At 39.3% G+C, this 23,570-nt stretch overlaps 1 protein-coding gene across 1 annotated transcript in view; it reads right to left on the bottom strand.

Annotated features, from left to right (window-relative positions):
• Positions 1–237: 237 nt before the first annotated feature.
• The window catches only part of CCDC175 (coiled-coil domain containing 175), a 75,218-nt gene continuing 51,885 nt past the window's right edge, over positions 238–23,570 (bottom strand). Inside the window, exons 14-20 of the mRNA XM_059059660.2 lie at positions 20,092–20,230; positions 16,032–16,111; positions 14,404–14,556; positions 11,090–11,192; positions 7,982–8,025; positions 6,290–6,452; positions 238–338 (exon numbers count right to left, since the gene is read on the bottom strand). Coding sequence (XP_058915643.1) covers positions 238–338; positions 6,290–6,452; positions 7,982–8,025; positions 11,090–11,192; positions 14,404–14,556; positions 16,032–16,111; positions 20,092–20,230 — 783 coding nt within the window. The remainder of the gene's footprint in view (positions 339–6,289; positions 6,453–7,981; positions 8,026–11,089; positions 11,193–14,403; positions 14,557–16,031; positions 16,112–20,091; positions 20,231–23,570) is intronic.

The raw sequence follows: 23,570 nt of genomic DNA, 5'->3' as shown, positions 1-23,570 counted from the left end.
GAAGTCTTCAGGAGACTCATTATTGGGAGCAAAATAAGATTTTTGCACTTAATAATCTGACCATGTTTATCCATTTGTATTTTTAGAAGGATGTTTCCTTTTTCTGCTCCTTGGTGAGGGTTGCGTGAGTTTGTTAAATCCCAAACTTTTAAGACTTCCATTGACAGTTGCAAAATAGAAAATGCACTCACTTTTTCTGTAGTTTTGTACCTTTTAAATTCACAGCAGTTGTATCCTTTAAGTTATTTTGTTAGTTTTTCTTCGTTGATTTTTTTTCATAGTACATTCAACCACTGGGAGACGGATTTTTTTGATAGGACTCTGTTTCTTCTTATTTTCTGTAGGAATAAATACAATGTAAAAATTCTATATGTATCTTACATAGGTTTATGTAGTTACAATTTTAAATTGCCCGAAGAATCCTCAATTGGACGATTGTATAATGGGTGGGCGCGGTGGGGGGTATGGTACTGAGGGATCATGCCTCTGATTACCAGGACTATCTTTTTGTCGCAGTACATTTGAAGTCATTTTAATAATTATTTTCCCCTCCAGTGTCCTCTTCTAGCAGAAAAATGTGTATGCAAAAGGAGAAATTGTGCAAGTAATATGATTACAAGTTCTCAAATGCAAAGAATTTCAGAAATACTTAATACATATTTGCATTTTTAATTTGCTTCCTTAAGAACAAGACTAGAACAATTCATAGCAACTGTGGTTGCTAGTGTTACTAAATAATTTGTTAAAACGGTCATTAAAAATACACAAAAACAACCCTTTTTCTAGCTCGGCTTTGTTTTGTCTTAGATCCTTGTACTGTATTACTACTCTGGCTGCTACAGTGTATAGTATTACTTTGCTAACTAGCACTGGATAGTTAATATAAGAGTTTAAATATTTTCTTAATTTGGGTCAATTGATAAATATAACAATTACATTGTTATATATTTGTCTAAAACCGACAGTTTTCAAGACTTGGCTGCCCAATGGAGCCAGCTGGAGAGAGTTCTAAAAACACGCCAGGGTCTGACCCCCACAGATTCAGGGTGAATCGGTCTGGCTGAGCAGAGGGCTTTTTAAAACTTCCTCCAGGTGACTCTAATGTTTGAAAACCATGGTCTAAACTCTCTTCCTAGTTCAGATCTTAAGTTTTCGAAGAGATCTTTTGAAAATTTCTGAGTGAATGATTTTTTAAAGTATTTCTTACTGAAATTTTGATTCTGCTTCAATAACTAGGTTCTTTTCCAGAATTAAATGATCAAAATAAATTATATCAAGTCCTTTTCATCACAACAAAAAGATAACTTTAACAGAGAGTTACACAAATTTTTTGATCTTTCTCTAAAAATATCTCTTGGCCTAAAAAAGTCTTATGTAGGGCTTCCCTGGTGTCGCAGTGGTTGAGAGTCCGCCTGCCGATGCAGGGGATGTGGGTTCGTGCCCCGGCCCAGGAAGATCCCACATGCCGCGGAGCGGCTAGGCCCGTGAGCCATGGCTACTGACACTGAGCGTCCAGAGCCTGTGCTCCGCAACGGGAGAGGCCACAACAGTGAGAGGCCCTCACACCGAAAAAAAAAAAAAAAAAAAGTCTTCTGTAGAGCACATACCAAGTTAAAATATTTGATTAGCACACAAATTGTTTATCTGTAACCTAAGTTATAGTACATGGTATAATACTCAGGGATTTTTGGAATTTTAAAACAAAATTATTTTTAATACTTTACAAATCTGTACACAGTTACTCTTTGGTTAGGTATACACCAAGAATTAAGTTATTTACCTTTAATTTACAAGAAAGAATGTTAAAGCAAAAAGTAACGATTTTAGTTTTCAGGATGAAGTCTGGCATTTCACATTTGGCCAAGCCTATCCCCCACTCTTGCCAACTGGTACCCCCAGCAGATCTCCGCTCAGCCACGCTATTACTGTTCCTGGCCAGCTTACGTCAGCTACTCCTTCAGGAAGACATCCCTGTATATTCCCAACGCCCCCAAAAGATTGCAAGGTGCCTCTTTACCCTCCATAGCCACTCACTAGAAGGAATCCACCATATTCTAATCATCTCTTCACTTGTCTGCTTCTCACAGTGTATGACCAGTTTCAGGGACTGGTCGTGTTCGACTCAGTAACTGGGCATGTGCTCTAGTACCGGGCTCAAAGGTATTCAATATGCTAATACAGATGGTGCAGTGACCCTGAAGGAGAGCACCAGGACCTGCAGGGCCACAGTGACACACTGTGTCCAGAAGAGGGCAGGAGAGGGCTGTTAAGCTGGAAGAGATCAAGGGCTTCTCTACAAGTCCATCAGTGACAGACTTTCAACGCGAAATATCCAAGAGCTGAGAGGACCCACAGACATGGTCAAGTAATTCAAGGGGCCAGGGTAACTATTATCTCCTCAGGAGGGCAGAAGATTTCAGGGATCTCAGTGCCTAAGGCATTATTTATTATTCCCGTGAGTTAGCATTCATATTTAACCAGGGCAACTGAAGAATGTAAGTTAAATAACATGTAAGAAGCAGAGCTGAGATTTGATCCCAGGTACACTTTCCTCCAAAGCCCATGTGGTGCCAGTGCTCCAGGAGCAGAAACAAGTGGAGTAAGGGAATCCAGAAACCCTCCTTTCCATCTCAGCTCCATTTCCAGTTCTCCAGAGACCTCTCCCGATTCCTTAACTAGGTAAAGTCTCTCTCCCTCTTAGGTTCTCTCATAGCTCTCATGCCCCACCTGTAAAATTCCTATGACAAGAGGTTTTACACACATTTGCATAATATTTGGTTCTCCCACTGTGTCAGGGGTGGGCAAACTACAGGGGCAATTCTGCTACAATGGCAGACCTGAGTAGTTGCTACAGAGACCTTATGGGTGACAAAGCCAAAAAATATTATGGCCCTTTTAACATTTGCTGGCTTCTGTACTAGACTGTGAATTCCATTTGGGCAGGGATTATACTTGTTTTCATTCACCACTGTAACCCCAGAGCCTAACATGGTACTTGGCACAGAATAAGCATTCAGTAAATACTTGTGGAATTCAGTTTAGTGGTAATAGTGAAACATGGATGAAACCTTAAAAACAGGAGGAATTTCAAGTATCAGTATGCCCAGTTAGGAACATTTCAGTGGCTGCAAACAGTACTGACTTTTAAAATTGAAATTCCTCCAATCAGTAATCTATTGACTGAAAATATTTTCAGTAGAAATATGTGTTTTTTCTTATAAAATTAAGTGATATTTTTTTTTTTTTTTTTTTTTTTTTGCGGTACGCGGGTCTCTCACTGTTGTGGCCTCTCCCGTTGCAGAGCACAGACTCCGGACGCGCAGGCTCAGCGGCCATGGCTCACAGGCCCAGCCACTCCGCGGCATGTGGGATCTACCCGGACCGGGGCACGAACCCGCGTCCCCTACATCGGCAGGCAGACTCTCAACCACTGCGCCACCAGGGAAGCCCAAGTGATATTCTTTTCATTTCCAACAACAAAAAGAGAATATTGTAATTTTTTCTGTAATTGGTCACCGTGTAACAGAGCATGTTCATCATTGCATGGCCTAGAACAAAGAAATCCCTTCTCTTATTTGTCTCAACCTATGTGATCCTTAGGGTTTGCCACGTTGCCAAAAAAAATCTCACCCACTCCATGAGTGATCAAAGGAGAAGATGCAATACTCCAGCTCAGGGTTTGGCAAACCTTTTCCGTAATAGAGAATTTAGGTGTGGCGAGCCACATGGTCCCTGTCAGTGTCTGCCATTGTAGCACAAAAGCAGCCATATGTAATGTGTGACTGTATGAGCATGGCTGGGGTTCAATAAAGTTTTATCTACAAATATAGGAATTTGAATTTCATATAATTTTCTGGCACCAGGAAATATTATCCTTTTGATTTTTTTCCAACTATTTGAAAATATAAAAACCATTCTTAGCTCTGAGCCCTATAAAAACAGGAGGGTGCAGCTTTACAGGAAAACCCAAACGAAATTTTTGGCCAACCCAATACTTTTCATACTTCCAATATTTCATGATAAATATTAACTGGAACTTGTTCCAGTTGTCTAGAATAAGGATGGTTTAATTAAGAGTCGTATATACAGATTGCCTATCAAATGAACTTAAATTTTAATTAAATGATTGTACCATTTGGATGAAATAAAAATGAATGGCACATGCTGAATTGGCCTATTATTTATATTTTATTGGGGTTGGTTTTCACTCAAAGCAACTATTACTCTTTTCTGAACATGATACTTTAAGTTGAAAATGGAAGTAAAAATTAAGATCCATGCTGAGACTGAATATACAAACCAACAATGGCCACACTATACATGACAATAGACCCATGCAATGACCATATATGTAACGAGCCCAGAACAGTCATAACTTGATCAATGACCACCAACTTCCCTCTTTTATGACCCTTTTTCTAACTTGGGACCAACCAGAGAAAAGCCAAGTATGCTTAATAATCAATCACATAGGCTGTCCTCCTTCTAGTCAGCCTGTTACCAGCCTCCCCATGCTAACCTCCAATCAGAACACACCTGAAGCCTTCCTTTTTTCTTCCCACACTAAACCTCTCTCACTCCCGCACCTGCCTCTGAATCTCTGGCGTAAACAAGTGATGGTGACTCTGACTCCCTTGTTCTACCAAGCTTTATGCCTCAGCTTGTTCTCTTTTGGGTGGCCTGCAATTTTTTCCATGCTGCAATCCTCCACTTTCCATAGGTTATCAATAAGACAGTACTCAAAATACACGAAAAAGGGAATATGCTATTAGTTATTCCATGGGTTTAGCTTTTCCATATAGTCTATTTTTTTGCTCCAATGCAAAGATTCCATCAGGTTTCAGACAAAAATGGAAGATTTGCTCATGTGAAAACAGTGCAATTGACACCTAGAGATGATTTGGCTCTTAAAATTCTGCTTGTTCTACAGTTGCTAGGGATGGCCTGACCTAGCAAAGAAAATGCAGAGTTAAGCAAGATTCACCAGGGACCGTTATGCACTAAGACATAATTAGTATCACCAACCTGGAGCAGGACCACCAAGACAGCTTTTAGGTTGATAAGAAGGTTCACCCACAAAATCTCTTATTGGATGCTAAAACATTATTTCTTTTGTCCAGCAATACCCTCAGAATATTGGTTTTTACCAAATACTGAGATGTTTTTAATTGTACCACTTTCTCTCATTTTACTTTTATTTCATCTTATTTTTAAATTTTCTACAACCCACCTTTAATATTGCTTATCTAATGATGATGCTCTTAAACCTTAATAACCTCTAATAGATCTGTACACTTGCCAGATGACATTATTTTCATTTCACCACTCCATCTCTCCCCTACGCTGTACTCTCCTTCCTTCTCACCAGCCCCTTCTACCTCCACCATCCCACCTTCCCAAGGGATTCCAGCCCTGGAACCTCTGGGCTGTACTGTGCGAGGATTCACCCTCACTTCTAGCTGCAGCCCTGATCTGGAAGGAGTTCTGTAGCCCTTGTGTCTCACATGACACTAGAGTAGGGATTGAGGATGAAGGTTTATATTCCTCTGGAGAGCCCGGGTTGCTTGCTCATGAGTCAATCGTGTTGCATAGGATGTGTTATCATCTCAGAAGCCCCAGAAGGCATCACTAGAAAACAGCAACTACTGCTGTCTTTAATGCTGTTGCTGTTTTTATTTTTTTTAATTAATTTATTTTTTTTTTTGCGGTACGCGGGCCTCTCACTGTTGTGGCCCCTCCCATTGCGGAGCACAGGCTCCGGACGCGCAGGCTCAGCGGCCATGGCTCACGGGCCCAGCCGCTCTGCGGCATGTGGGATCTTCCCAGACCGGGGCACGAACCCGCGTCCCCTGCATCGGCAGGCAGATTCTCAACCACTGTGCCACCAGGGAAGCCCTGTTGCTATTTTTAATGCTAAACTCAGCTCAGGAAGAAAAGAGAAAATGATGTTCAATATCTTCTGTTGAAGAAGACAAGTATGTAAAACAGTTTAAAAAGATTTTGGGAGGAAAATGTTTTAAAAAATCAGAAAGAAGTTGAGATTCAGTTATTTAGGAGATTCACTCAGATGGAAGGGAGACTCGCCCAACACTGCTGCATTGCCATATTCAACCTCACAAATGAGAATCAACATTCATTGAACATATGTGACATTATTGAGAATGGATTATTAGGGATAACTAAATTATTGATAGGCACTCTTTTTTTTTTTTGCTATTTTAGATGCCACCAGATACAGTAAAATAGCAGAAAGGTTTTTGTTACCCAAAGCTCTTGAGGTGTTACTTACTGAGAAGGTCTGTCTCTGATTCCTGTTCCATAAGAAAACGCATCTCTTCAATGTCCTCTTGAAGCCAAATACTGATTTGCTCAATTTTTTCATCTCTTTCATACAGCTTCTCTATCAGATTTTTTATTTCTTGCAAGGTCTCATTACCACTCTCTACCAATTCCTTTAAAAAGTAGCATTTGGGGGTATGTGAATATAAATTGCAACAAAATAAATAAAAACATATTTTGTATAAGTGAGGCATGTACAAGACAAAAATACATAGGCAAAATTGGTACTAGTCATGTAAAATATGTGTCTGTAGACAGCAAATTCACAAGGGCCTGTAAAGGATCTCAGAAAAGTGGATTAGCAAATGAGAAGATTTTTTTTTTTTGTGGTACGCGGGCCTCTCACTGTTGTGGCCTCTCCCGTTGCGGAGCACAGGCTCCCGACGCACAGGCTCAGAGGCCATGGCTCACGGGCCCAGCCGCTCCACGGCATGTGGGATCTTCCCGGACCCGGGCACGAACCCGTGTCTCCTGCATCGGCAGGCGGATTCTCAACCACTGCGCCACCAGGGAAGCCCAACAAATGAGAAGATTTAATGGAGTACTCACTGAACTCCAAATTTTAACTGGGTAGGGTAGTCGTGGTGGTATAAAAAAGCCAGCCCATCTCAAGAGCAGCACAGAATTGCAGAGGAGATTCAGCATGGCTTAAAGCTTAAGAGAAAGAACTTTGGAATCAGGCTGGATCTGAGCTTTAAATCCCCATAAGTTCATCAACTGTTTGGTCTTAAGCAAGTCACTTAAACTCTCTGAGCCTCAGTAGCTTCATCTAAAAAAGGCACTACTAACACTTCTCTTATCCACTGTTTTAAGGGTTAAACAAGGATCACATGTTAACTTTAAATACTTAGAAAGTGGCAGAACCAGGATTTAAACTACAGCCTACCTCCCTCTAAAGGGGGGAGCGTTGGAGATGGTGAATGGCTGGTAAAACAGGGAAGAGAGATGGAGTTCAGAATTGACAACTTTGTCCTAAAATGACCTGTGTTCAGTTTGTGCTTGAAAAAGAAAATTGTCATTCCCCCATTCCCACTTTAACTGAAGTGGTAGAGTGGCAAGACAGCTTCCCAAAGGATTAAGATTTCATAGTGATGTTTGGTACTCTTAAAAATAAGACAACAGGCCCCAAATGGAGTCACTTACACTAAACCCCATGTCACCAAACTGCGAGACTTCATTACAGTTTCAGCTCTCCCAGAAATGGAATCTTAAACCAGTCAATCAGGAATCTATCTGATCAGTACTAGTCAGGTAATTTGCCTAGTAGACCCCTGCCATCCCTGAGAGGAAAGTGACCTTGCAACAGCCAACCTGCCTTTTTTGCCTGGAATAACTTCCTTGTTCTTGCTCCCTTCTGACTATAAAAGTCTTTCATTTGTACAGCTCCTCAGAGCTCCTTCCTGTCTGCTAGCTTAAATGATGCCTGATTCATGAAATGTTGAATAAAGCCAATAAGATCTTTAAAATTTACGCAGTTGAAATTTGTTTTTTAACAGCACAAAGGATACATTTTAGGATATGATGATCACACCAGCTCTGTCACTCCCGGCAAATCCTGACCTCTTTCCTCACACACACACTTATTAGGTAGGTGAATATCTTAGAAATATGATACTTATGGAGGCAACACAAAAAAGCTCACCTTAAGTGTAGTCCAAAATTCAGTCCACAAATCCGAATATTGTGCTAAATTAAAGATTTTTAAAATGCAAAAGTTACTGAAAAAATTTGAACATTTTTATTCAAGTAATGCTATTTGTTTTCCACGCTATTTGTTTTCCACAAATTATTTTTAGATAAAAATTCCTACTTCCAAAATGTCAGAACAACACTTGGCCTCCCACTTTGAACAAGGAGAAAGTGGGACTAAATGTATAAAACAAGTATATTTGTTTCAATATCCAGTGCACAGTACAGAACTGTGACACCTGAAAGAAGGGGGAGAAATGTGAGCCCTATGATCACTGGGCTCTCTGCTGGAGGTGTGAGCAGAGTAAGGGAGTCTCACACAGATACAGAAATCTGCTCAAAGATTAGCAAATCAAATCCAGCAATATATGAAAACAATAATAGCTTTTGAACAAGTGGGTTTTATCCCTGGAGTGGAAGATTGGTTTGACATTCCAAAATCAATCAATGCAATTTCCCATACTAACGTCGTAAAGGAGAAATACCACCTGAGCATCTCGGTAGCTGCTTAAGTCACTGAGGTCATTCACACAGGCACTGCATGCCTATGTGACTGACCCCCTCCAATAAACACCCTGGACATCCAAGCCCCTGTGAGCTCCCCTGCCTAGCACCACTTTGCATGTGTCACACGTCATTGCTGGGGGAATTAAGTGCATCTTGGCAACTCCATTGGGAGAGGATACTTGCAAGCTTGCACCTAGCTTCCTCCAAGCCCTTTTGCCCTTTGCTGATTTTACTCAGTACTCTTCACTGTAGTAGACAATAACTATAAAGTATAACAACTTCTGAGTCCTGTGAATCCTTCCAGCTAATCACCAAGAATGGGGACGGTCTTGAGGACCTCTAAAACAATACGAAGAGCTGCAAAATCTTGCTGAGAAAAATTTTAAAAGTTCTAAATAAATGGAGATATATACTGTGTTCTTGGATTAGAAGTCTTCATTTTGTTAAGATGTCAACTCTCCCCAAATTGATTTACAGATTCAACACAAACCCAATTAAGATCCCAGCAGGGGTATGTGTGTGTGGTGTGTATAGATTAATAAGCTGATTCTAAAACTTATATGGAAATCAAAGGATCTAAAATAGCCAAAATAATTCTAACAGAGAAGCACAAATGTGGAGAACTTGCATTACATGATTTCCAGACTGAATATGAAGCTATAGTAACCAGGGCAGTGTGACACTGGTGTAAAGTTAGATATTTAGAATAAAGGAACAGACTCATAAAGCTGATTTTTTAAAAACGTCGTTTGAGTAATACAGTGCTAAAAGGAAAGTCTTTTCAAAAATTGTGCTGGCACAACTGAATATGCATAAGAGAAAACCATGACATTTCAACCCTTACCTCATACCATAGAAAAGGTTAACTTGAAATGAATCAGGGATCTAGACATAAAAGCTAAACTAAAAACTCATAGAGATAACGTAGGAAAAAATCTTTGAGAACTTGGCTTAGGCAAAAATGTATTAGACAGGACACAGAAAATACTAACCCTAAAAGACAAACTAGATAAAGCAGTCTTTGTTCAAAAGACAAATTTTAACTTCTTTTCTAAGGCACCATTAAGAAAATGAAAAGTCAAGCCTCAGACTGAAAAAGGACTCATTTCCAGACTATATAACGATTTTAACTCAATAAGAAACACAAAGAACACAAAGCAATGTGCAAAAGACTTGGACAAACATGTGGCAGATTGTATTTTCCAGAGATGGCTCCACAATAAATTTCATCTCCCATGCTCTTCCCCCAACATGATGCTGACACTCTTCCCATTAGTAGTGATGTCTCTGTCCCCTCCCCTTTTGCCTGGTGACTGCCTCAACCATTAGGACATTGTGAAAGTGGCACTCTGACCACCAAGGTCAAGTCACAACAATGCCATGAACTTCCACTTTGTTTTCTTGGGATGCTAACTTTTGGAACACAGCAGGCCAAGCAGCTACATGCATGGAGTGGCCACATGGAGGTGTTCTGGTTAACAGTCTCCCCCGAATTCATCTGAGAGCCAGCATCGACACCAGAAGTGTGAGTGAGTGGGTCTTCAGATGATTCCAGTCCCCAGCTACTGAATTACCTCCCAGCCATCAAGTTGCCCCAACCGATGTCATGTAGAACAGACAGGAGTTGCCTCCACTAAGTTCTAACCAAATTGACAATTTGTGAGCAAAGTAATTTGTAACGTCATGCTGTAATAGATCATTTGTTCACGACACTTCACAAAAAATGATATATAAGTGGCCAAAAAGCATATGAAAAGATACTTAACAACCTTAGTCAACAGGAAAACTTAGTCAAGAGGAAATATCATTACATGCCTAGTAAATGGCTAAAATGTTAACAATTTTAAGTGCTTTGACAATTTTAATTGTTGGTGAGGATGTGGAGTATCCCACTGATAGTAGGATGATAAATTTGTACAACTACTTTGGCAAACTGGCCATTTCTTATAAAGTTAAACCTGTTACACTAATGGTGTAACCCAGCGATTCCCCTCCTTTGTATTTACCCAAGAGAAATGAAAACAAATATTCTCAAAAACACTTATAAACAAATAGCAACCCCAAACTGGAAACAATCCAAATGTCCTTCATCTAGCGAATGGATAAACAAAATATGGTATATCCATTTAATGGAACACTACTATACAGCTATAAAAAAGAGCCAACGATGATATATGCAACAACATGGATGGATCTCAAAAAACAGTTTGCTGAGTGAAAGGAGCCAGGTACAAAAGAGTGCATGCTCTATCATTCCATTTATGTCTAATCCTTAGGGACAGAAGGCACACCTTCTGGAAACTTGGAGGAAACTAGGTTTCTAGGGACTGGAGGTAGGGTGGGAAATCAACCACAAAGGGACACAAGGGACATTTTTCAATGATGAAAATGTTCTATATCTTTCTTGTGGTACTAGTTGTTCTAGTGGTATGTACATTTGTCAAAACACATTGAACTTAAGATGGGTGCATTTTATTATATGCAAGCCAGTAAAATTGATTTAAACAAAACTTTATTTTTTATATGTAAAGGTCATTCATGACACATTACTTACTCTGAAGAGCTGTCAGCTGAGACGACAGGTCACTTGAGGTGCACATGAGGTCTTCTCCTCCCTTTCTGTGTTGCTCTGTGTTGTTCTTTATGTATGCAATATACTGGAAATTAAAGGCATGTGCTTGCTTTAAGCCCTTTAGTTATAGAAGGTTAATTATCCATGCAGTCACTTAACAAATATTTATTGATTCCTCCTCTGTGCGACCTACCATTCTAGGTGCAAGGGTAACAGTGGTGAACATAGCCCTTGTTAAGCTTACGTTCTGGTGAGGGAGGTAAAGGACATTACTTCCTGGTAAGCATTTCAACACCCAAGTAAACATGGTATTCTGAATTTGCCACAAAAATGAATTAAAAGGTATTCTGCCTAAACACACTGTCTTCACAGGAAAAAAAAAGATTTTTGTTTTTTGCAAAATGTGTGTTCAGTACATGTTACAAGGCAGCACTGATGCCTCACTGGAGGCATTCATAAGACCTCACAGAGATCAAGTCAGGAGAGCCTATGGAATTGCTCACTCTAGTTGGATGTTTCATTGCGTTGGGTGGCAGTGGTAGCAGTGGTTTTGGTGTTAAAGTCACGGCTTTCTGTTCTGACCACCCAATGCTCAGGACCTCTAAAGTCTCTGGGAACTCTGAAAGTATGGGCTTTGGGATATAATGTTGGCACTGGCCCAGTTTCAAGAGAGAAATAGTCAAATACTAGAAACTACTGATAAAAATCTTAGAAATAGTGTCTGGTACGCTTGGAGAAGTAGACATGGAACTATTCCACAGGACTGTTTATAAGCATGTGTTAGAGGGTCTCTCATGCAGCCTTGATCTTGTGGCAGTCTTTGCATGGCTTGCTGGAAGGTTTTGTAGTAAACCAAAGTGAAAGTCACCTTAAGCCAAGTCCAAGTCATCATTCTTGCTCTCTTTGAACATGGATCACTGTTCGTAGACTTGCCTAGTTCAGCAGCCCTCTCGTAACTCTCCAACTTTCCTCTCTTAGTCCCCCTTTTTGGTCTCCTCTTCTGTTTACTCTTTAAAAGTTGTCTTTCTCCAAAACTCTGTTCACACCTCACTGTTCTCTTTCACTATCCCTGAGGAATTTCACCATCTCCCAGGTGTAAATCCTACCTCTATGTTAATGACACCCTGTCAGACTTTTCCCTGGAGTGCCTCACGTGGTGTGATTAGGTGCTCTTGCTCTGGGTAACTCTGTATATGCGCCCTGTGTAGATTGTCACACTTAACAACCAAATTGTAATTATCCATTTGTATACCCACCTCTTCGGTTAGACTGTGAGCTTCCTAAGGGCTTGGGACAGTGTCTTACTCATATTTGCATTCACTGTGCCTTCCCTAGAGTTTGGGACTCACTGATGCTTAAAATGTTTGTTGAATGAAGGGATGTGATCATTAAAACAAAGAGTGGTAAGTGAATAAGATAAACGCATAGGGTCACCCAGGGGCTAGTAGGTGGACCTTGAATCCAAAAACAGAACTTTTAGAATCGGTTTTTAACATAGTCAGTCGTCCATTTGCTCACTCATTGCCAAAATAGCAATGAAAATTCCAGTTAGATTAATAAATAATCGACATCATCTTGATAGAAACAGTCTGGTGGAATATTTCACAGGTGGATGAAATTTCTTACAAGGTTGTTTCAAGGGCTAGAAGAATGAAGATGTGTCAGATGTGTGCAGGTTCTTGCTGATGGTACCTGTGCTCTGCAGAGCACATCTACCTTTTCAAAGTACATTAGTACCTCTTATGCCATTTTAATTCTACCAAAAAACACATGATATTAGTGGGAAAATTGTTGTCATTTAACCAATGTAAAAAAAAATTGCTCAAAGAGGTAAAGAGATTTTTCCCCTTACTTAAAGTCTTACTGCTGTAGGACTGTTTTTATTTTTCCAGTTATTAAAAATTCAAAATAACCCCAAAGAGACTCAGTTTCCTAATCTATAAAAGGGACATAATACAATATCCACATATATTATCCAGGCTATTGTGAGCATAGAATGGGACTGAATTCCCTTTACATGTGAGGCATTGTGCAAAACTCTTGAAATACATTGATACAGATCCTGACCTTTGAGGTCAATAAGGTTTACCAGAAAAAAATATCTTTTAAATTGCATTTCTTTTGCACTTTCAGTTTACAAAGAAGTCACCTTCACACTATGAATTTAGGAGTTATTCCAACTTTAAGGGGAGAAAAATGAAGCTCACAAGTTAAGTGATCTTCCCAAAGTCACACAGGGTTACTAGTGAGTGACAGATTCAAATAAGTAACTCAAGTATAAATAAGTAAAATTTAATCATTTGAGATTGAGACCTTAATTTTAGGGGTTGGATGAACAAATTCCTTTGCTTTTAAAAAAAGCTGCAATCAATATGAAACAGACAACCTAACTTTTTAAATGGGCACAAGACCTGGACAGGTACTTCACAAAGAGGGTATCCAAGTGGCCAACAACCTATGAATAGGTGCTTCATTAATCATCAGGAAAATGCAAATTAAAACCACCAAGGGACACCTCTATACACCCTCCAGAATGATTAAATTGAAAAAGGCCGAGTTTCATAGAGAATGAGGAACAACTGTGCTCTCATACACTACTGCTGGGAGTGGCAGTTAGTGCAATGTCTTTGGGAGACTGGCACTGAGCACTAAAGTGGACCATATGCCTCCCTATGGCTCTAGAATTACACTTGAGATGTTTCCCCAAAAGAAATACGTAATTTTATGCACTAAAAAACATGTAGTAGAATGTTCATAGCAACACTCTTTGTAATAGTCCAAATTAGAAACTCTCTAAACCCCCATCAACAATAGACTGTATAAACTGTAGTATAGTCATACAATGGAATACAATACATACATACAATACAATACAATACAGAACTAAGGAATGAATGAATCATACCTTCACTGAGTAATAAGAATGAACCTCAGAAACATAATGCTGGGCAAAAGAGTGCATATTGTATCATTTCATATGTATAATGTTTAAAAACAGGCCAAACTCGTCTATGGTATTAGAAGTCAGTATAGCATTACCCTTGTTAGGAGGTTAGTGACAGGAAGGCACAATAGAAGATATCTGGATTCTGTTGATGCTTTGTTTCTTGATCTAAGTGTTGGTTACCCAGTGTATTCACTAAGCCGTGCACTTATGATTTGGGCACTTTTCTGTGTGTACTTTAAGTTTCACTTAAAAAGTTTTAAGATTTATTCTCTCTTTTTCTCTTGTAACTAGTGCAGGTATAGACAATCAACCAAGACCATTGTGCAAAGTGAAGTGCACTTGAACTTACCTCTTTTAATCTTTTATTTTCCAGGAGCAAATCATCTGTTTTTAGATGATGTACATAGATTTCATTTTCTAAGTGCTTTAGAACTTCAAAATGAGCTTTGATTTTATGGCTTTCGTGATCTCTTAATTGTTTTAATTCTTGCTTCACTTTATTCTGCTCAAACATAAAACCCACAGTTATTGCATAGAGTTCAACTAGCAGGGCCCCAGTGTATTAGTTTGCCTGGACCACATTCAGAGAGGGCTTCTAATTACAACTGACCCTTGAACAATGCAGGGGTGAGGGGCACAAACCCCCTCCACTCAAAAATCTGCATGTAACTTTACAGTTGGTCCTCTGTATCCCCAGTTTCACATCTGCTGATTGAACCAGCCACAGACCGCGTAGTACTGTAGTACTCATTCATTGACAAAAATCCCCATATAAATGGACCCACAGAATTCAAACCCATGTTGTTAAAGGGTCAACTGTAACTCCTTGACCATCAGCAGAGGTTATGGACAGCTTCCCTTGAAAAACTTTATATAAACTCCAAAGCGAATGGACTCTGTGAAACGAGTCTATGGATCCCAAGTTAAGAGCCAAAGTTAAGTTGTTGAGACAATTTCACAAAATAGAATATACTTTGACATATGAACATTACCTGGCAAAAATGGGGAAGCAGGGAGTGTAATTTATTGAGGCTCTTTCAGTGAGGATTTAATATTTCTCAAAAGAAGAAGAATATTACTTCATGGATTTTTCCGAGTTCTCTACAGTTTTCTCTACTGAATTCTCTAGGCAGTTTTCTATTATTATACTGCTAAAAATCACATAATCTTTGTATATTGTATAATCATCCCTAGCAGCATCTTATAAAGAATATAGAATTATATATATAGTATACTTACTTGCAATTTTCCCCTTCATATGTTTCTATTTCCATAATGCACTGAAAGTTAGAGATCAGTGACTCTCAAATAATACATTTTATTTTTAATTAACCAACTCCACATACATATGTTTATCATTAAGTATTGATTATAAAACTTGAAAAGGTAGTAAGCATCTATTCACCTGCTCCCATTTCATTCACCCCCTCCACACCCACTACTTTGGCCCACTTATCCTTGTCTTCATAGGAATTTACCAGAATAACAGATCTGAAAAGAACCTTAAGAAGCATACTCCAATCTCTACCTTTTAAATAAGGAAACTGAATCCTCCCCAGTGATTTTCCAGTTTTTTGTTTTGTTTTTTTTTCAATTTCGGCCACGCGGCATGGCATTTGGAATCTTATTCCCTGACCAGGGATCGAACCTGCGCTCCTGGCATTGGAAGGTGGATTCTTAACCACTGGACCACTGGGGAAGTCCCAGGTTACATGTTCATTGCTTCTGAAGTTGCTCTCTCTCTACATACACACAAACACACACACACACACACACACGTATATATATGTGTGTATATGTATATATCTATATACTTATGTGTATGTTGTGACTAAAAATTTCAAAACATTGATATTAACAGGGTAAGTTTAAAAAATGTGAATTTCTTGAAAACTCTAATGTGCTAGGTAAGTAACACTGTCTGTATATACCAATATTCTAATAAAAGAAAAAAGAATGAATATATTGACTCTTTACCGTGTTGTTAAGGTATCTTAAAACGTCTCTTGACAATTTAGAAATGTGATCATTCAGTAAATTCTGCTCCTGCTTTTGTGCTATAAAAAAGAGAGAGAGAGAAAAAAAATAACCACCGACAATGTTCTTTAATTAAAAGACAATAATCAAAATAAGACATATGCCTGGTTTTAGAAGCCAAACACTATGATAAGGCTTATAACAAACACTGGAAGTCAGCTGCCCCCCAATGCTGCATCCACCCCTGTGTCTGACTCCTCAGAATCAACCATTTTTAACTCACTTTAACTCTTTCCTCTTACATTTTCTTAAAAATTATTTTTCTTAAAATTTTTTCTTTAAGAAACTTTTTTCTTTCTTTCTTAACTTCTTCGGCTCGCTTCCTAACATAGTAGAGGAGGACACAGCCCACGTGCCCCCATCCCTACACCTCCTGCCCACACTCGCAGCTCCATGTTCCCTCCCTCAACCTACTCGTGAAGTTGTGGATTTTGTTTAAATGAATTTTAACTGTTTGGATCATTATGACAATGTAAATATTATTCACTGATGAGACAAACAGTGTAGTATGATTATACTTCCTTTCTTATATAGTTTCTTGTTTTTCCTGGAGGTAAAAATTACCTCACTTTCTAAAAAAATTGCTTAGTTTTCCATGTACATGTCATTAATTCATATCAAAATCTATAATAGAATTGTAAAATCTTTCTGAACATTACTTCCCACGTGGTCAAACACGTTAGGTAATCCATCAGTTCCCTTTCTCTACCCTCTCCCACTACCTTCTGTACATTTTTCTTTAGTCCTGCCGCACAGCTGACCTCCTGGGACTTCCCTCTGCATCTCCCTCATGTTGGACCTCCTGCTTTCTGAATCTCATACCTTCTTCTTTCTCTTGACTTATTTCCTCTGTTTGTTGAAGCAAATTTTATGTAGCTTCCTGAGACAGAGTAAATGAGATCCTGTATATCTAAATATATCTCTATTCTAAATCTATACTTGACTGGTAGTTTGGATGCGTATCTAATGTTGGAAATTATTTTCTCTCAAAATTTTGAGGGCAATGTCTTCTAAATTCTATTATGATATTGATGTTAAGAAGTCTGAGACCATTCTGATACTAATCTTTTGTGTGAGATCTGCTTTTTCTCTCTAGAAGCTTTTAGGATCTTCTTTTTCTTTTTCTCCTGAAATCCATCGGTGATGTAGCTTAGTGTCTTTTCTTTCATATATTTTACTGGGGATTGACAGGCCCTTTAAGGCCCTTTCAGGCCCTTTAAAATAGGAAGTTCATATTCTCCAGTTCTGAGAAATATGTTTGTAATATTTCATTGATAACTTTATACTTCCCATTTTTTTCTGGCCCCTTTTTCTGGCCTTCCTGTTAGTCAGATATTTGACACCTCAGAACAGTTTTATAATTTCCTTACCATTTTATCCTGTTATCTCATTTTTTGTTCTATTTTTGGAGAGATTTCCTTAACTTTTCTTATAATCCTCCTATTGAATTCGAAAATTTTAGTTGCTATATTTTTTATTTTTAAGAGCTCTTTTTTGTTCTTTGTTCTTTCTTTTAAGCATCTTGTTCTTTTTTCATAAATGCAGTATCTAATTTCTCTAAGAATATACATTAAGATATATTCTCCATACTAGAGAGAACATATATTCTGAATAATATACAGAGAATATATATTATATATAATAATATAGAGAGAATATATACTCCCTGAGAATTTATCTTTAAAAATATTCTTATGGTATTTGTGTTTATGTTTCCACCAAGTTCTGTTTTTCTATCTGCTTTAGTTTATGTCATTCATGCTGGAGTTTTTCCTGAGATGTCTGATGATCTTTGACTATCTAATCCTACTTAAGGGTGAGGGACTAAAAGGTTTGGTTCCTGGGTGGACTTCACTGTACAGTGATCAGGAAGTGATCACCCATTTTGTTGGGGGGCTCTCTAATGTTAGATTCTGTGGAGCTCTTTGAAACTGTTCAGTGTCCTTGGGGAAGAATCCAACCATCTTCAGGGGTGGGGAAGGGATCACAGAAGAGTTATAACACAACTGGCTGGCAGCCTTCATCAAGCTGAGCAGTGGAAGGGGGTCTCAGAACATCACCTGTTTTCTGCCCTCAGCCATATCTGATATCCTGAAGTTTAGAACCCTCTTGCCCAATTTCTCTGCTGGCATCGTGTAGGAATAGTCAGTCAGTGGCACAGAAGAAGACATTTGACCTGGAGGTCTAACTGCTCACTATAAAGACTTTCAGCAAATCTTCAGCCCCATGATTCATCTCAGGCTTCACAGTATCCCTGTCCTCCAATGTCCAAGACTTCCCTGGTCCTGCAGAGAGAACTTCTTGTCCTCATGCTATGCTTCTCTGTGAGCTCTTGCTAGTTAAACTTCTTTTTCTGCTAATACCTCTATCCAATTACACTTTCCAACAATTTGCTGTTATTTATTATCTGTTGATGTCTTCTCTGCCAGTCTCTTTGTACTTGTGGGTTTATATCTTTAAATAAATCTTTTGCACATATTTTATGAAGTTTTATTAGGGAGCAAAGATAGATGCATGTGTTTTATCCATCATATTTAATCACAAGTCACCACATTATTCTCTATGTGTACTGAGCCTTTATAGTCTACCCTCTGTAAGTTTCACTCCTGGCAGGTGAAGTATACTTTCCTACTCTCTGAAGCACATTGCTCTTATGTCCCCTTTCCTTCTTTTCTCCTGCCCTCCTCTCTTTCCTCTACCTTCTTCAGTATTTTATCCCTTTTCTTTGACTTCAGAGAATCAGTTCTTGCAATATACTGCAATATATTGCTTATTTTTATACTCATAGTGTTTCTTATATCCTCCACCCAGTGCAAGAAGGGATGAAGGAAGGGTGGGGGAGTAGAAAATTGGGAACGGAGTACATATATGTTGCAAGTCTTGATAAAAGTGGTAAAAAAACAAGAAAACCTAACTGAGTTGACTAAATGAAAATGTGGCAAAAGTGGAAAATCAACTGAGGAATGGGAACCAGACCCAGGTACTTTTTCTTATAATAGTCTTATATTCTTAAAAAATCCACCTTCCTTGAAAATTACCACTATTCACTTTGAATATCTGTTTATTTCACATTTGACCATATTGGGTTTCCATATGACTACCCTGTTTTGACACACTGCTTTAATTCCTATCCCCATATTCATCTTTGCCAGCCAGTCAGTCCCACCACAGTGCACATTTTTTACTCCCATTCCAGTAAAAAATATGCAAATTTTCTGTAATTTTGGTCCTGGCCTGATTCCAATGGCACTTCTTCCATCATCTAGAAGATAGAAGTTCTAGAAGTTGTCCTGCTTAATAATCTAAATTCTTGGATAATGATCCTTTACTCCCCAAATTCAAAACAAGACTCACACCTCTAGGGATGGTTCTGAATCTGTGAAATTTGGGGTTCAGGGTTAGATGACCACATCCAATTTTTATGGAGAAAATATTTTCTATATTAAACACACACATGGTGTGCCATGTAATAAAATGCAAAATATGCATACTTTCAGACACATTTCATCTTCTCTATGAAGCCCCCAGATCTGAGACAAGCTCTTATCTATCTCTGCCTTAGGGGCAAATTAGTGAAAAAAATCTAAGGAGTACATACCTTATAAATGATTAAAGTCATAGCTGGAAAATGATTAAAGTCAAGCTGTAAATTCATGTTAAGAAACAAAAAATTTTCCACATGGCAGGAGATAAAGGAGTTGGTTCTACCTCTACCAAGTACAGAGAGAAACCATATAATATAGTTGCTACTAATTCTTAATTTTAAACAGTTTTAAAAGAGAAAAGGAGGAATTTGACAAGAGTTAACAGTAAGATTGTGGTGCAGAGAAGAGGAAATTAGTAGAAGAGGCAAAAACTAGAGAATAGAGAGTTAAAGGTGATGGGAGAAGTTGGGAGAATTTCACCATTGGCTTGTGATGAATGATCCACTTTGTGTTAGCAGACAACAGTGAAATCCTTACCTGGGCTTGAGTTCAATTACTAAGTGCTTCATATGTACCTGTAAGAATATCAATGAGATTTTCAAACTGTCTGATTTTGTCCATATATTCTTCTTCTGCCTCCTGAAGCTGTGGAAGACACTCGACTAGTTCACCTTCCTTTTCTTTGTTAATTTGTGTTTCCTCAGCGAATCTTTGCTTTAAAGACAGTAAAGCTGATTGTGAGGTATGATTTTGGAGAATTCACACAGTATTCTAGAGTAGAAGATAAGTTCTTTGGTGGGGAAAGTTCTGTCTGTCCTGGACTCCTCTTATCCTAAAGTGCATAGAAAGGTATCTGGCACATACTAGATATTCAATAAATATTTGTTGGCTGACTCACTGACTCTCTGGCAATCTATACTGTTAGGAGATTAAATTCACTGGGCTCTCCAAAGATCCTTTCACTTCTATAGCTGTACTGCTATGGTTCTATCACTGCTACCTAATGTGTACCCCAAAAACATTTGAGAAACTTTCTCTTGATTGATCATATTTTGTGAAAAAAGAAGAACAGGCATAAAAACAAAATATACACCAGCTCTAAGAAATGCAGATGTGAGTAAGAAATGGGAAGGGGGTAGAAATAAATGGATATGATGCCACAATAAACGGTTTAAAAGTGCCAAAAGTAAAACATGAAAATGCCTGCTTATTTATTCAAACTCAGGTTTTATTTAGTTTCAAGTGGAATATAGTTGAATCTCTCTTAGAAAGTCAGGGTGGATTTAAAATAGTGACTAAGGCAAAGACAGACAACTGACATTTACTATCCACTCTCCTGTCCTTCGATATCAGGACTCTTTGAGTTTTAGCTGAGCATATGGCTGCCAACTAGAGTGATTTCTCAGCTTCCCTTGCAGGTGGGTGTGACCAATGAGTTTGTGAGCGGAAGTGGGGTGTGCCATTTCTGGGTCCTGCCCCTGCAACAGGAAGGGGTATGTGCCCCCCGGGTCCTTCCTCCTTCCCCTGGCTGGAAGAGGATGAGAATGGAAGCTGCCACTTGGACCCACAGATGTTAGTCTCATGCCGAGGGTGGCAGAGCTACCCTTCCAGCCCTCCACCCCTTCTCTTCAGCCTATACCAGGAAAGAGAAATAAATATCTCTCTTCTGTAATGACCATGTCAGAACTATCTGAGTATCTGTCTTAAATAGATACTCAGACTCAAAGATTTAAACTGGCCATAATTGACCCAGTTTACTCTTAAAAACTTTTACTTTTTATTTTTATCTAAGTTGCATACACACATAATTTAAAGGAAGCCCTGAGGGCCAGCAGAGCAATGCTAGACATGCTTCCCCAGAGGGAGATGCCCTCACAACATAGCCTACCAGAGGCTAGTTTCCATTTACCCCACCAAAGTGGTAACTTAGTGCAAGAGAAGCAGATCCACAGGGGTAGATGTGAAGGACTCCCTGGCCTAGAAGCCCCATGTTTAAATTGGAACCAACATCTCTTGGGCATAGCTTCTAGGTCCATACAAGGACATGCCCATTGAAAAGAGGCACCAAATCCAGGAAAGCCCAATGCTCTGGTTTCCTGCTAGTTATTCTCCTGGTCAAGATGCAGCATACTAATAAAGAGTTGTTCTATATAAGCAATGTTGCCTGATAATCCATCTTTATCAGGCTACTAAGGGAAGAGCCAGAAAATTACGCCAAGGTCAATTTCCCAGTAAAGGATCGAGGATTGTTAACCCTTTAGTACACATCTTGCTTATGTTCACTGCATTTTGGCATCTCTTTGATACAGCACCTTGCTCGCACCCTAATTAATACAGTGATATGCTCTCCCATTCCAAATTACCATTAGAATCCTTATGAATAATACAGAAAGACAAAAACATACATAAAACACTGTAATATAAAAGTATTGCTATGCAGAATCAGGAGTAAATTCTCCAGACTGCAGTATTAAGAAACGCATATCTATACTATATTCTGTAAAAAAGAATGGCCTGGGGGGATTACGGGGCATGCGAATGCATTAATTCATTCCCATTGCCTCCATAAGGCTGAAGCTGCCAGCAGCACCGTGACAAGAAACCACGCTCTTGTTTTATGTTTGGAGTCAGGGTTTGGGTATCAGATGCTGCTGCAGTTCAGGCAAAGTGGTGTTTGCTGGCTCAGCTTCTTGGAGTTGGGTGACCTGTCAGGCCCACAGCTTCTTCAGATCATTCAAATCTTCCCTCAGCTTCCCTGAGTCCTGAGCCACGTGCATACATAGCCCAGTGATGAAAGGCTCTGGCTTCTGCTGTAATTTTGGGCGGTTGAAGCCTTGGAAAGGAGAGAGGCCAATGCAGGTACCAGTCCAAGCTCATGAGCTCTGCTCATCCTGTGACTTCCAGTTTGACCTTGCTTTCTCCACTTCCTGTCCATCTTTCCTTCCCAACTGCCTACCCTGCTGCCTTTGGGCCCCAGCTCCAGGTGTAAAGCTGAAAGACTCATTAGACTACATAACGAGCTCCCACAATGGCAGAAGGTCAAATCCTCTAATAAACCCCTTTCCTGGTAGCTCTGTTTCTCTGACTGAACCTTGCCAGATACAGGGTTGAAGGACCCAACAGATACAACCATGATCAATGTGTCAGTGCTAGATCAGAGTGATGCAGAAGGCTTTGAAAGCTGTGATAGGAACATTGTAGCGGAGGCCCCTGGGTATCGGAGCCAGGTTTACAGAAGACTTAGTCACAGCACTGCCTAGAAGAAAACACCTCTCAAGATTTGGAAGTTTACATTCTGAACCAGTGACTAATATTCAGGGCTGTTTTCCTTGGGAATTTTGGGTCAGGGGCCCAAGTAGCAGTGGGCCTTCTCACTATTAAACCTAATGATTTTGCTCTCCCTCCCTGTGAATTTGGCTCTGTCAGTCCAGAGATCTTACTACTGGTGAGAAGAATGATTCTATCAAGGGTACAATAATGGTTCCAGAAACCAAAATCTGAGGGTGCTTCCTCTCCATTTTGGGCTCCTCATGCCACTAAACTAAAGGCAGAAATGGGATTCCAATGTGCCCCGGGTTGTTGATGATGATTTTCAAGGGTAAAAGGGATTTATAATAATGGCACACAGGCTGCCATCTGTCCATGACTTTGTGTAAATGAGGCACAGGTGGACAGAGTCCTGCAGGGAGAACACAGCCTGGCAAGCAGACTGTCTGCAGAAATTTTCTCATCTGCAGTCTTATACTTCTAATTTACTTATTTTGCCTAATTTCATTGTATAAGCTTGAATGCAATGTTAAATGGTGTCCTTGTCTTATTCCTGACTCTAAGAGGATTGCCCCCATTCGTTTACCATTAAGTATGACTGGTAAACTCTGTAAGCTCTATTTCAAAAAACGTCTGAGATGCTGACTACTTCCAACCACCTCCTCAGTTATCATTCTGGTTCAAGCTACTTGAACCACTTGGTGCATTGCTCTAGCCTGCTAATTGGTCTTCCTGCATCCACCAGTGCTTTCCTAAATTCTGCTCAACATAGCAGCTAGAGTGAACC

The sequence above is a fragment of the Kogia breviceps genome, chromosome 3 (assembly GCF_026419965.1).
Source record: "Kogia breviceps isolate mKogBre1 chromosome 3, mKogBre1 haplotype 1, whole genome shotgun sequence".
NCBI lineage: Eukaryota > Metazoa > Chordata > Mammalia > Artiodactyla > Physeteridae > Kogia > Kogia breviceps.
The sequence above is the reverse complement of the archived record's forward strand: the minus strand, read 5'-3'. Positions and strand labels throughout refer to the sequence as shown.